At 47.1% G+C, this 14,962-nt stretch overlaps 1 protein-coding gene across 1 annotated transcript in view; it reads right to left on the reverse strand.

The window, feature by feature from the left end:
• The window catches only part of BLK (BLK proto-oncogene, Src family tyrosine kinase), a 45,772-nt gene that overhangs the window by 6,493 nt on the left and 24,317 nt on the right, over window positions 1–14,962 (reverse strand). The window contains exons 4-10 of the mRNA XM_027811595.2: window positions 13,830–13,923; window positions 12,354–12,452; window positions 11,017–11,120; window positions 4,250–4,399; window positions 3,611–3,763; window positions 2,449–2,628; window positions 1,784–1,860 (exon numbers count right to left, since the gene is read on the reverse strand). Of these exons, the coding sequence (XP_027667396.1) occupies window positions 1,784–1,860; window positions 2,449–2,628; window positions 3,611–3,763; window positions 4,250–4,399; window positions 11,017–11,120; window positions 12,354–12,452; window positions 13,830–13,923 (857 nt within the window). The remainder of the gene's footprint in view (window positions 1–1,783; window positions 1,861–2,448; window positions 2,629–3,610; window positions 3,764–4,249; window positions 4,400–11,016; window positions 11,121–12,353; window positions 12,453–13,829; window positions 13,924–14,962) is intronic.

Raw genomic sequence — 14,962 nt, forward strand, 5'->3', positions numbered from 1 at the left:
CTGAGCTCTCCCCAGATGCTTCCACCCACCTGCCTGGAAATGCTTCATTACTCCACGTGCTCAATGCAAGTTATAATGTGTTAAATAAATGTATGAGTACTCTTAACATCTGCTGTCCCTGCCTCAAAGCTGGGCACAGTGTTGGCCAGCAGCTTTGCTTTGAGTCACCCCTGTCATTATACCTGAGTGCAGATTACTCTGGCTACAAGCACTTGCCTCTTACATAGAAACACATCAAGCCAATTTCTGGGGTACTGCTCCCACCAAACCCAAGGGCTTTGTAATATGGATGGATTTGGACCATTCTGCTTATCAATGGGAATTTAAAACAAACCACAGGCTATAACTTTCAAGAGAAAGGATGAAAGAATGAAAAAGGGAAGGTGGGAAGTGGGAAGATTAAGAAAGAAGGATAGAGGGAGGGAGGGAGGGAGGGAGGGAGGGAGGGAGGGAAGGAAGGAAGGAAGGAAGGAAGGAAGGAAGGGAAAGATATTAAACAGGGAGGTTACACTTGGCTCCATAACCTCTCACAGACAACAAAGATAAAGTTGCAGATAGGGAAGATATACCAGTAGTGAAGAGGGAAGACACTGAAACATGTTCCTCTGCACCCTTCATAGGGCTGCAGAGGAAAATAAAAATGACAGATGGGGATACTGCTTTAAAGTATTTAAATATTTTCATCCTGGTTAAAGCAAGAAGGAAAATCTGCTTTCATATAACATTTACTCAAATATTAAGATTCTCCTGTTGTTAATACATTACAAAATAACTCTGTATGATGGCTGGAACCAGGTGGTCATCTTTTACATGTTGTTTGCTCAGGATCACTTTGACTCAGAAAGGCTGAGTGATCTTTTGTGTAAATTCTAGACCTGAACATCAAAACAGCTGTATTCAGCCACGATGCTGATGCTTTACATTTTTTTCCCCAGTATTTCAAAAATTAACCTAACTTTGCTTTGGGTGAGCCAGACTGGCTAGGACCAAAGTGGAGTGACTTTGCCAATCTCATCCTTCATGTACAACTTGTGGCCAAGATCATTGAACCACAGAATTATAGAGTGGTTTGGGTTAGAAAGCACTGTAAAGTTATCTAATTCCAACCCCGCTGCCATGGGCAGGGACACCTTCCACTAGACCAGGTTGCTCCAAGCCCCATCCAGCCTGGCCTTGAACACTGCCAGGGGTGGGGCATCCACAGCTTCTCTGGTGGTGCGACTCTGCTTGCAGTTTCCCTAACTTTGACCTGTTTGAGTTTAGATGCACTTCCGGACTGAAATGCAACTATTAACATTTACAGCCTGGGGATGCTTAGCAGGAAACAACCCTACAAATGTAAAAGTTTGTTCTCAGAAGAGGCAATATTCCCAGATTTGAGGGTCAGGACAGCCTTTATGCCTAATCATCAGAAAGGAAGACTGCTGAAAGCCAGCATGTCTTTACTTTGAAAGTCTCTTTGTTGAGCTTTTTCTTCCTTTTGAAAAAAGAGAAAAAAATTTTCCTTCTCAACAAGCCAGAAGAACAAACCAAACCAAACCCCAAACCTAAACCCCAGTTCTCTAGCACTGTACTAAGTTCCCCAGAGGCTGTCCTAAGGACGGTAGGGCATTGCTGAGCTGACATGCACATCAACACGGAGGGCTGAGGGAGAAACCCTAAGAGAGCACACCAGGAGGTGCTGTTTTTCTCCAGGAAATCAAAGCTCTGACAGACTTCAAGGATTTCACCGAGGCGATAACACATCATGATATTGTCTGCTTCCTAGAGACTGTTCACTAACCTGAGCAGACATATCAATGAGTTTTGAGAGATTCAGTTGGCTTCCTTCTTCTGACTTCAAGTAATCTAGTAAACACCCTGCAAAAGAGAAGAGACTGCTGTAACTCTTCTGAGTAAGTCTATACACCTGCTTTCCCCGGTGCTGCTTGGAATATATATGCAACAAATCTGCCGGCATCCTAGAGAAAATATGAGGAACCACAATGGGTGTCTGCTGGAGCATCTTCCATTAGGAAAGTTCCCAAATGCAGCCCATTTCTCCCTTGTATTTTGCACAGAATTTTGCAAACAGCTGAGCATTCATCACTTAAAGCCTTTATATATGAGGGGCAAAAGAGAGGAAAATTTCACCATGAGAGAAGTAAGTAAGAATCTGAAACAAACTTCCAGTAGGGACAGTGGAGATGAGAACTTTAAATACTTTTCAAATGGAGCATCACTATTTTGTGAAGTAGTCTATGAAATAGGAGACCACAAGAGGCAGGATTTCAACACCCAGGAAGTCCCTTCCAGTCCTACAAACAAACTTCTGGATCACTTAGTCCTTCTGCTTACAGATCTAGTACAATGCCCTCATCCCCACCAGTGTTATGCACAGGGTGTACCAGCTGGCTCATTGATCTGATTTTGCAGAAACCCAACAAAAAACTCAGTGGGGCTCTTTACCGTTGGCCATGTACTCTGTCACAATGTAGATCGGCTGCTTTGTCACTACCGCATACAACCGGACCAATTTGTTATGCTGGAGCCTCTTCATCAAGTTTGCCTCTGCCAAGAAGGCATCAGGGTCCATGCTGCCCTCCTTCATGGTCTTCACAGCTACCTTGATGTTGTTCTTGTAATAGCCTGCAGAGAGATAATGATGCACTGAGGAATTTCAGCCTCTCTATGGGCTCTATCAAGCTGTGCAATAAAGAACAGAAGAGCTTGTGGATCAGGGAGCAGAAAGCCACAGCAACAGCTTTCAATCTCTCAGAAAGAAATTCATGGTAAACCTCAGTGCCAGTGGGCTCTGAGCAACCAGCCAGGCATGAGAGGAGAAGGGAGAGACACGATACAACTGTCAGTCCTTGTGGCTTCATCAAGGATCATCCCTGCTCTGGATGGTGGACGCCCATGCAATGAGCCCATCCTCACGCAGTCCTCACAGTCCTGCAAGACTCTTTCTGGGTGAAAGGCCTAGGGCCTCCTGCCAGCTGGATTCTCAAATACTCCAAATGCCATTAAACAAGCCAGGACTCTGCAGTCAGGACATCAACTCAGTCTGGTCCTGTCCACAATCTCGATTGCCAAGGGAACGGGCAACCACAATGAGGACAGCGAAGGAGGCTGAGATCACCCACTTCCTTTCCCACGGATTAGCAGTGGGCAAGAAGGCATAAGGGTTTTGTATCTGGGTTATAAAATGGAACAGGGAAGCAGAAAAAGTAGGATAGTGTCACCCAGGTACCCTGCTGTGTGTCATTTAGGATCCTACACTCGTGCCCAGGATTCCCAGGAAGAATGAAAGCGTGTCTCAGGAGATTAATATATAGTTATTTCAGCACCCATTGCATGTATCCAGCCCGTGAAACCCATGCTCAACTACTCATCTGTGCAAACACAACCTGTCTGCTCCTTCCAAGCAGTACGGCATCTACTGCTCTGTGTGTACGCATAAATATGTGTTTATACGTTAGAATGCCCATGCTCAGACTAGTTGTGCCTTAGGGAAAAAGGGCTTTGTGTCTCCTTTGTTTATATATTTCTTTCCTGGAATGGGGAGAGGGGGGGATGGGGGGCAGAAGGGTTGCAGGGGGGGTGGGGGGGTGGAGGGAATTATACTTACCCATCCACACTTCCCCAAACTGCCCACTGCCAAGTTTCTTCACAAGCTTCAGAGACTCCCGTGGGATCTCCCATTCATCCTGTGCCCAGGGTCTCTGGGGAATCAGGGATATGCAGGGAGCTGTGAGTCGCTGGCACAGGCCGTCCCCTTTCTCTGCATGAGGACGAAGCACAGGACAGTTCAATGAGATGCCAGAGCTAACCTCCTCCTCCATCTACACATGCCAGGAAAAAGTCAACCCATGGGAAACATCCACAACCACACAAATGTTTCAGCTGCAGGGATCAAGGCACCAGAATGGAAAAAAAGAAAGAAAAAAGCTCAAAGGGAGCCACAGAGGAGCAAATTCTCCTGCCCAGCTAGTCCAAATGCTGCTTCTGAAACATCCCTCCTGCACATCCCTTCAGCATTCCCTCTTTCCTTTCCTGATAGGACACACTCCCTGGTTACAGGGCTGTGGGCAGAGCTCACCCTCACAATGCCCTACGATGAAAAAGCAGAACAAGGTGCCCAAGGCCTGCTTGGGGGAGCACACCTGGCCCATGAGAGTGGATGAAGTGGTGGTGGTGGCTGGTAAACCTGTTCTCCCTCTGTTCACATGCTAGGAGACATACTCATTAGGAAAGGCAAACAACTTACGGCTGTAATGCTGGATTAGCTCTGGCAGGTTGGCAAAAGTCATCCTGGGGGAGATGTAATACCCCCCACCATCTAAGGAGCGAATCCTGTAGTGCTTGATGATGTCCCCATGAGCAGAGTCGCTGTCTCTCACAGACAAGGAATAGGCACCTGGAGAATGAGTAGAAGAAGGAGCTGTGAGGACAAGCAGCACCCTACTCAGGGACTAGCCACCTCCTCTTTCCTTGGCTGCCTACAGCTGCAGACACCTGCAGATATGCCAGCTCTTGCTGATGCTTTCTCAGGTCAAGCCCCACCAGGCTGCAAAGCTACAAACTTCCCTCTCTCCAAGGCAAGTGGAGAGGATAAAGGTTCATCAGAGCTTAACTGAGCCTGCCAAGGCTTTGCTAAGACGTGCATGTGCTGTGGCCAACAGCCCCAAAGAAGCAATAGCACATCAATATATTAGCAATTTTCAATATTCATAGGTAATCAATAGCACATCTCCAGCCAGAACAATCAGGTACTCCTTAGGTCATGATGGTCTTGTCATAGCTCTCTATCTCCCATCTGAGCTCTGCCAACCCTGTCATCTCATCTCATGAAACAATTGACTGCAGGCTCACCGGTCTGTAGAAACACAGGACTGGCAAGGAGCTGAACCACCCCACCAGCACAACCAGAATTTTGGTTAGTGGGAGAGATAAGGTCAAGAGATATGTGTCCCTTCTCAGCATTATCCAAGGTCCCCATGTCTCTCTTATCCCCTATAACCCTTGTGCCAAGGTCAGTGGTTCAGCCAGGAGGTACAGAAGGAGGTACAGAAGGGGGATTCAGGAGAATTGGCTTGTTCAGCCATAAACTTGTGACAGTGGCTAAACCACTTCTAGACATTCACGTCCAGATTCATGTGCCTTTGACCTTGAGGGAGCTACTCAGTGATCTACCACTCCAACCTGTTATCCTCTCCCTAGAGCAGATTTATAATTTAAACCATGGGGCTGGGTTTTTTGCACACAAACCCATCACTAGATGTTGCTACAGAGCAGCAGCTTCCAGCCTATGTCCGTATAAATTTCAATACAGCTTAGCAGTGGGTTTTTTTTTTTTTTTTCCTTTTGTCTGGATCGTATTTCCAGAGAAAGTTGTTACAAGCCTGCTGGGCTGTTAAAAGTCTAACACGTCACACGGGGTTGATGGGCTGCCTTTTTTAATGTTTGAAAAGGCAAGGCTATATATGTTAAAAAGTATGTATCTGTCATGTAGGATCATAAGCAGAAGTGGAACCTTCCACAGTGACTCTGAAACCCTAATCCTACAAGTCAGGGAAAAGATTACTAACATATAATTCTCACTGTCTGATGTTTTTTCACCACAGCACCAGCAGTTCCCTACACCATGGCTGAAAAACATTTGCAATTTTTAAAAAGCAACAGAAAGCCACCTCTATGGGTATTTTCTCTGTTGCAGTGATTATAAATCTTTACAAGCAGAATTTGGAGAGTCTAAAGCTTTTCCGACTACTAGTGGTTGTTCTGGGGGTACTCCCTTTCTGCAGAGACTATGAGATATTGTGGCATCATGTTCAGGAAGACTTGCTGGTTTAAATGCAGAGCCAGGGAACCTCAAGACTGGAAGCACATAGCCTTGGTGTGGTGGGGTCCTTCTCAACAGAGGATGTTCTTCTGAAACTCCTTCACCATGAGTGTCAGGCAGAAGACAGACTGAAAAGCACTTTTGGCTCTATCAGTCCTGCAGCTGGACATCTGAGAAATATTCCTGAAGCATCTTCAATGGGGCACCAAAAAACTCAAGGAAAGGGCAAAGGAATGGCTCCTTTTTGCACTCCATGTCCCAGTGGCCAAAGGTCACTACACAGCTGAAAATGTCTTTCCCAGGGAGTGATCTTTGGTCCCTGGTGGGTGCAGAGAGCTGTTGCTAGGGGTTGTGTCCACAGTGCTTAGCACATCGTGCTAGAGTTGATTGACCACATCCCTAGCACTTGGCCCCAGACCTACTCTGGCTCCTTTGTGGTACCTATGTGGCCCTAAGTTACAAATAATAATAATATTATTGTTATTATTATTATTATTATTATTATCGTTACCACCATCATCATCATCGTCATCGTCATTATTAACTTCTATTGTTGTTTTTAAGGATGATGATGTTATTTGAATTTGAAAGTGATTGAAATCACATGCAGGCCAGGCTGCAGCCCATCAGAGCTGGGCTTCTACAGCACAAGTCCAGGAGGATGCTTTGCATGCCTGGACTTAGGCATGTGTGGGATTTGTACGACATAAGGCTTGCTAGAGGAAGGAACCAAACATGGGGTGAACCCAGCCTCACTGATGACAGACAGCATTGCAGAAGGGAGCGCAGGAATTAACGACTAACATGTGTGCGAGTGGATGCCTGGGGGGCTGACAGTCAGCAGAAAAGAGGAGACCTGATCTGTGTGTTAGCGTGGTTGCACCCAAAACACCTGTTCTCCTGCAGGACCTCATTTCCAGACCCCTTTAAACCCTCTTGCATCTTTCAAACCAGTGATGTGCAGCATGCAGCAATGAAGGTGGCTCTGGGGCACCCTGCAAGCCAATTCATCAGCTGCCTACTACCAGTGTTAATACTTACTCTGTCATTAGAGATAACGACTGTATTTCAAGTTATGTCAGAGTTTGGTTTGCTTAAGTGAGTGTGGTAGAGCCTTCACCACCATCCCCCATGGCTGGTTACTGTTCCCTGGGGAGCTGCAGCGTAAAGGCAAAGTACTAGGGCTGAAAAGCTTAAATTCTCTCTTCTCCCAGTAACAGCAGCAAATGAAAAAAGTTACGTGGAGCCATACAGAAGGAAGGACTCCCAGTCTCCCCTGGTGATAGCCAGGATGGCCAAAAGGAGTTCTTGTTCTTCAACCACAAGGGACATTTGCCTGTCCTATGGTGCCACATCACATCCCAGCACAGACCTGGGCTGACACACAGAGGTCCACACCTGCACTCAACACCAGCTCAGAGCAGTTTGAGCACAACCAAATCTTGCCCTGGGCAGCTCTGGGTGTCAGACCCTCCTGTTCTGAGTCTGGGATCCCCAGACCCTCCTACAAGGGGTCTCAGGTCCTTTCTGTTCAAAGGTTGGCAAGTTCTGTATGGGACAGAGTAACAGAAGATGTAAGGGTGGGATTCAACTTCATAACATATCGAGGGTTGATTCAGTCACCTGAGCAGGTGTCTGGTACTGCTTGAGATGCTCTGGGGCATCTGCATGGGCTTAGAAGGTATGGTGCAAAACCACAACTCCTCGTGGAGCACCTGGAGATAGCTCCAAGTTGTTCAGTTTGGCAACCAAATCAAGCCCCAGTGACTACAGTGGGAGCTGAGGCAACTGCCATGTGTGGTATCTACATTTTGGTGTCTGCATCTCAGTCTGAGTCCCACCACATGTGGCATCTCCTGTTCCTATAGGTCTCATCAGGCTCTTAACTCCTTCCCAATGGGAAGCCCAGGAGCTCAGCTGGATGCAGTGGCTGAGCTCTGTGAAGTCCCTTCTGCCAGGAGCACAGGCGCACCAGTCTTGCTGCGAGCCAGGATTTCGTGACTTGGCACAGCTGTGTGGCTGTGCTCCTGCAGGTTTCAGAATGATTATTACTTCGGCGGAAGATTTGTTTATTTCCAGCAGCTTCAGCAAGGCTAGCTCTCCACTGATGATTTCACTGCTGGTCTGCTTCCCACACTGCCTTGACAAGGACCCATCTTCCCGGGATGTTAAACATGCCTTTCACAGACTCTGCCAACTGTTAGCTGAAAGAGAAGCCCTCAGGTTTACAGTTTCTGTGTCTTTAACCATGAGCAAAATGAGACAGTGCTTAGGATGGGCTATGAGTAGTTGCAGCTCTTAGGCAGGGTGCAGAATGCATCCCGCTGGGGCTGAGACAACCCAGTATGAGACAACCACCCTCCAGTGCATGGTGGTACTGCCCTTAGCTCAGCTCAGCACTTTGCCCTGAAGGTCAAATGTTGCTGATGATGTGCAAAGTGAACGAAAATACACACAGTGTAGGCAGAGAACAGGAAGAATCTGTGGGGTTCGAAGGGCAGGGTTAATTCCATGGCATTGCTCTGGACATCTTGTGGTGGGTCACAGGGTGCTTTACATTAATGAACTCAGCTTCACAGCATATTTGGACATGCGGGGCTTTCTCTTTTCCCTTTCTCTTTAGAGAGGAGGAAGCTATGGTTAACATGGATCAAATGGTGTCACCACGGCTGTTCAGGCAGTCTGAAACACAGGGTGTTCAGGTAGAAGCTGATGGCATAGGATGATTCAGAGGATGAGGTGTTTGAAAGAATAGCAGCCATATTTTAAGACATAATATCAGAAAAGGCACAGGTGAAATATTTCAGAGCAGAAGCTGATCTCTGACCATTTGGCACTCATATGGGACTTTCACAGACTGGAACACTCCCCATCTGCTAATGCAGAATATCACACATCTCCAGCTAAGTCTGCTTCTAGACAGCAGAGACGGGGCATTAAAATTGGGTCCAGCCTGGTTATTTCTCCTTGAATCTCAGGACTCCGACACCTCTATCCAAGCCCTGTGTGACCTAGACCCACCCACACTCCAGAGGACTGCAGGGAATTATTTCATCCTGAGTTTGCAGCTCGTGGCTAGCAGTAGTAGGAGGCAATTGCCCAAGCAAGTGCAGGGAAAGTTCTGATCCCATCCATGTGTGGCACCTAGAGATGCCACAAAGACTAGGATCATGTGTGGACATCGCTCCTTCCCAGACCTTCAGACACAATGCATGAGTGTCTGCTGGGCTTGTGTATAGAACATGTGTTGCTCCTTACCCTTCCTGGGTGCAATGTATAGTCATGCCACCTACCCAAATATCCCAGCAAAATAAAGGGAGAGTCAGAAAGGGAGAACCAAGAACAACATGTGATGACTAGTCCAAGGCTGATCATTGCAAAGGCATCACAAAGGTAGCAGAGAAACCAATATACAAGCAAAGCAAGTGACAAGCAGAGTGCTTAGAAACAAGTCTCTTCAATGTTTCCTGACCTGAATATTCCCTAAAAATTCTGAAAACTGCAAATCCTCATGGAATGCGGCTCTCCTACTTGGCATCAGCTCAGTAGGGACATGTGGAGGTGAGCCCAGTGATGGGGCAGGGGAAAAAAGGCTGTTATAATGCTAGCACAGCACCCTTGCCTGATGGCTGAGGGAGAGAGCTATAGGAAGATGAGCATCTTGTTGCCCCACTTAACACACTAAATACCACACCAGTTCAAGACCAGCACTCCAGTTTGACTGCCTCTGTCAAATCCTGCTGCTGGAGGTGGTTGAAACATCCAGGTCTGCAACACATCCAGGGCTCAGACTACATCTGTGAGCAAGCTACACCATGCTAGAGCATGCTTTCTAGTCCTGGGGTCACCACAAAACTCTCTCAGCCTCAAAATAGGGTGAATGCACTCAAATTAGCTATGGGGAATGGCTCCCAGTTGATGCCAGGACAAAACCTGAACAGAGACTGTGTGGATGATCCAGCTGTCACATCCAGGCTCTGGCACTATTTGATTTACTGGTAATGATGTAGCCATTGAAGTAGGAACAGATACTGCCTTAGAGACCTCCCATGTGAATGAGGGAAAACGGAGACAAGAAAGGAAGAGGGAGATGCTACTGTAGGCAAGAACTCGTAAAATGGAGGATTGCCTATGTTTCCACTCTTACTGTTTGGCCTGAGCCCTGCAGAAGCATTTGGGAAACAAGCCAAGGGAAAGAAGGTCCAATACTACTTCAGAGGGATGCTCCAAGTCTATACTGATCTATCAGGAAGACAGAAACCACCTTTTCCAATGTGGCAAAGAAAGACGACTCTGTCCATTTCACAGGAAAGAAACCAAAACACAGCAAGACTGAAGTACTTTCCCAAACTATGCTGTGGAGCTGGTTCAGAGCAGAACTGTGAGCACTGTTTCATCCATGCTGTAAACACACCTTCTGGCCCAGAGGATGCAAGGAGAGAAAAGTAGGAAAGAAACAATATGAAATTCCCATGGGACAACCTAAACTAGCTTCCAGGCTGTCTACAAATTAACAGCACAGAACAAAGCAATTGCAATTACACAGTAAAGTATTACTGTTAATCGCCATATCCATTGCCCAAGGGAAGTGACCACAATGTTCTGCCCTTTCCATCCTCATCGGGTCATGTCTTCAAAAGCCAGACATGTTCATATGGAAGGAAAGTGGATGAAGTCCAACCTCCTTCCAAAAGTTCTGGTTTACATGAATTCCCCCTGCTGCAGACTATCAGGAAAAACATGTTTCCTATGGGAAAATGTTCCACCAAAAGACTTTTTTCAATATTCTGCAAGTTTCTGCTGCAAACTGGAGAAAAGCTTCTTCAAGAGTGTGAAGAATAATCTCCATTTGCCAAAAAAAGTAACATTTCCTTAGGAGGAAAAGGAAAAGAAAACCCCTACACATTGTTTTGGAAAGCCTTTCCTGATTAGCTGTGTTCCTGCATCTCTGCCATGAACTGTGGTGACAAGACTCACTCTTACCACAGCCTAAACTACACATATGAGTAGCATCATAAGCAAATCTTTGATCTCCAAAGCCTCCAGCTCACTTCTACTGCTGATCCCAGCAAGCATTAATTTTCCCATCCAGATCCAAGAAAAGCTGACACAACTAAACTTTGCAGTCAGATCTGAAAGGTTTTCCAAGCCATGGCAATAATGAGGAGTTGCCCTTGCTCCGTGGATCTCACCTTTGCTGGTTTCACTCTCACGAACAAGGAAAGAGCCAACTTTGTTACCAGAAGACAACAGCAGCCTTTCAGCATCTTTTCTGCTCAGAGTTTTAAAATACCACCTGGGAAACAGAAAAGGCACATTTGTTGCTTGAAAAAGAAAAGCTTTTAAAAAAATCAAATTTTTCCCAGGTAGTTAATCTTTTTTACCATTACATTCTGAAACCGAGGTTTATTTTTATCAGCAAATAGGTTTTTTATCTGCTGGAAAATGGCAGTAATAGACTGTTTTTAGTAGATTAACACCAGATTTCAGTCACTTTGGGCTTGTTTCACAGCCTAGCAATTCAGCCAGGGTAGAGAGTAGATGATATGTGCAATAGCCTGTACACGAGAGAAGTGCAAGCTCAGCCAGAACACAGACTCTGAGGCACTCAGGGACCCATCGGTCACCTGGCAAGTGGGTGAGCCCTGAGCAGTGCCCAGGCAGGCTGTGTATACAGCAGATACGTTAGCTGGAGGCTGAGTATAGGGTGCCCACAGCCATTTAAGTGCACCCTTTGGATACAAAGAGCATTTATATCTTAACCACATTTCTGTGTGCAGCTAAATATTTGCTGAATTCCATGTTGGTTGATTCCCTCCAAGAGGAGATTGCAAGCAGGTCTGATAATTTATAGCTGAATGCCATAAAGGCGAGTAAGTCATGGAAACAATTTCTTCTTCTTCTGTTTATATTATAGGCAAAATAAACCCTTTTGGCTCAAGTCTTTCTTACTATCTTCTTTGCAGGGAGCCAAACATGAAGTCTGCATCTGGGCTAATGAAACAAACAGCACCGTGCTGTGAGTGGGCACTGGCACTTGGTTGTCTGCCCCGTTAAATTGTTGGCGTGGTCCCTGGCACATTTGAGACCTGGATCAATGCACACTCCTGAGTGACTCCCAGTTTACATATGGATACCTTCTTGGAGGCTTAGGAAGTTTAACACTATGCGTGTGGGTGGACTGGCCCAGTGGGGCCAGAGGATGCTCCTTGGCACTGCTAATTTACCAGTGCAGATAGGACGTTTATGTTCTCTCGCCCAAATCCTTGTTTTCCTTGGTGGGTGCAATCAATGGGACAGGAGTCTTTGCCCGCTTTCCCCACAGCAACCTCATCCTTCCTGCTCCGCACCCATATGGTGCTTAAAACTTCTCCTGAACTTTTTGGAGTATTGTTGGACAAGATGAAAGACCTCTTGCTTTCCAGCCCAGCAGTGACACCTTCCTGCTGGCAAGTAAAGCTGTTCCCATAGCTTTCTGAGAGATGGCACACTGCAGCAGTGTTCACCATTCCTAAGCTTTCACACTTACTTTTCCTCTTCCAAAGTGTCCACTTGTGCAACGAAGTTACTGGGGATATAGCCTTTCCTCCCACTGCTGAGGGATTTTGCCAGCCACCAGTCCCCCTCACTGCAAAGCAAGCAGAAGAGAAAGCATGAGTGCCTGGAGAAGGTTTCATGACAAGCCAAGGCTGCGAGGACAGCATGGTTCCTGGGGTTTCGAGCACTGAGAATAAAGTAGGGCTCCTTAATCCACTCTACGGGTACCTCTCAATTTCCTAGGGCCACCACCAGGTTGAAGGCTGTTGGTGTCTGGTTGAGTGCAGAGGAAGCACAGAGTGACGAAAGACCCAAACCTCTGCTACGCACCCCAAGTGAGATAAGGGAAATCTGGGTCACCATGGGTTTATTTTGCCTTTTGCATAGGGACATTGTGGGTCCTTCTTTTTGCTCCTTCCTTTGTTTGCCAGACACTCCACTGCTTTGCTCCTGCACTTCTGACTCAGCCAGCAGCCATCTGCACCCAGCAGGCTCTCCATCTCCCTGACCCACAGGTCCCAGCCCATGGCATCTGGGTGAGAAATGTCACCTCTGGAGGCCACCTCACAGAGCAGTTCAAGAATGGAGCAGCCCTACAAGGTCTGTTGACTGGGATACCCAAGCCCACCTCTGCCCTGTTATGGACTGGGCAGATGGACTGTCAGTCTTTTCTTTTGTGAGTTTGAGAAGTTGAAATGAAACCACCCACTTCTCTGGCTCAATTCTGTCCTTTCCTCTGACTACGCCCAACCCACATCCTTTGCCAAAGCATGATCAGCACAAAATATGGAACAGGAGCTAGGTTATTGTTATTTATGTGCTACTTCTGTGCCCACCAGCAGTGAAGAAGGTCCCAGTAGTATCTAGGCTGGATGCTACCCAACCCCAAAGTATCTATAACCCATGGAACTGTCACCTTCCCCAGCCTGCAGAGAGAAGAAGGTACCCATAGTTACACTAGAGCAAAACTAAGGCACAGGCTCAGCTCTGGTGAGCTGTAAATTGGTGTCTGACCCCAAGCCCCCCCCTTTTCCCAGCCTTACTATGCTCATCTTTGAATCTCCCTCTGGCAGCAGGTCATTTCACAGAGTCACAGAATGGGCAGGGTTGGAAGGGACCTCTGGAGATCATCCAGTCCAACCCCCTGTTAAAGCAGGTTCTCCTACAGCAGGTTGCACAGGATCATGTCCAGGGAGCTTTTGAATGCCTCCAGAGAAGGAGACTGCACAGCCTCTCTGGGCAGCCTGTCTCAGTGCTCTGTCACCCTCAAGGGAAAGAAGTCTTTCCTCATATTCAGAAGGAACTTCTTGTGTTTCAGTTTGTGCCTGTTGCCCCTTGTCCTGTTGCTGGACACCAGCATGGCCCCATCCTCTTGACACTCGCCCTTAAGGTTTTTTTAGACATTAATAAGATCCCCTCTCAGCCTTCTCTTCTCCAGGTTAAACAGGCCCAGCTGTCCCCCACTTACTTGGAGAGGACTTGGAGTTTTTCCCCCTTGACCAGCTGCAGGTCACGGTTACTTGAGGCAGGAAAATCGTACAGTGCAACCACAATCAAGTTATCTGAAAGAAGAAGTAGCACCATTGAATCCAGCCTGTTCCCTGGTGATGCACACCTGGGTGTATGGCAGGGCATTTCACCCCCCTGCACACAGGGGCTGTCACACCCTCATCCCCCAAAAGCCAGGCTTTCCACCGACACTGCTTTCCTGTCAACCACAGCCTCTGCTCAGGGGCTAATGCTGATTCACCCAAGTGTTTCCTCTATGTGTGTGTTTTTAAGGTACTCCAGACCCCCCTACCCACAAAACCCAGCATGTCAACAAGAAAAAAGGGTTTGTGTGAAATAAGAAGGGTCATAAATAACCTGTCAGTGTTTGGCCTGAGCTTTACATGGTGGTAAATGAAAACTGATGGAGCAATATTTCCCAGAGTGGCTCTGGAATTTGAGTCAAAAAGATCAGGTTTTCTTGAATGAAAAAGGTATAAAGTCATCTCAGTTTTTGTTATTCGAGCCCATTGCTAGGATTTAACACTCCCTCCAGATGCTCTTGACTTAGCTTGCATCTTGCCATCCCTTTTACACACTATTCCTTGCAGATGTGGCACCACATTTAAGTAACACTGCTGCTTTTGAGCACCTCTATAGTGCCTGGCTGCTCTGCTCAGCTGAAATTCCCACAGGGCTTGCGGATGCTCCAGGACAGTCCTTCCCTCTCCCTGGCCTTGATGCACTTTACATGCTGCAGATCACAAAACCAGTGCTTTGTGTCTCCCATTTCACTTGCAACCCACCTGGACCAAGGCTGTGAGCAAGTCTGCATCCCCATCCCCTACCCTACCAAACTGCTTTTATTCCAGCCCTGTTGGCTGAGTCTAAATTTTGACAAGGCAAAATGAACTTGCACCCCCTGATGCATGCGAGCCATGCTGTGCATGGCAAAGCTGCTGCCTGGTACGTGTGCTGTGAGGTTGTTAACCAACCTTGGGGCAGATCTCTGTGGGCTGGAGCTGAATTGCTATGTTTGCATATGCCCAGGTTGTGCTGGTGCTGCTTTCGGAGAGGTTGTGCAACTGTTCATATGTGCTCGGTATGCTCGCA

The sequence above is a fragment of the Falco cherrug genome, chromosome 6 (genome assembly GCF_023634085.1).
Source record: "Falco cherrug isolate bFalChe1 chromosome 6, bFalChe1.pri, whole genome shotgun sequence".
Taxonomy (NCBI): Eukaryota; Metazoa; Chordata; class Aves; order Falconiformes; family Falconidae; genus Falco; species Falco cherrug.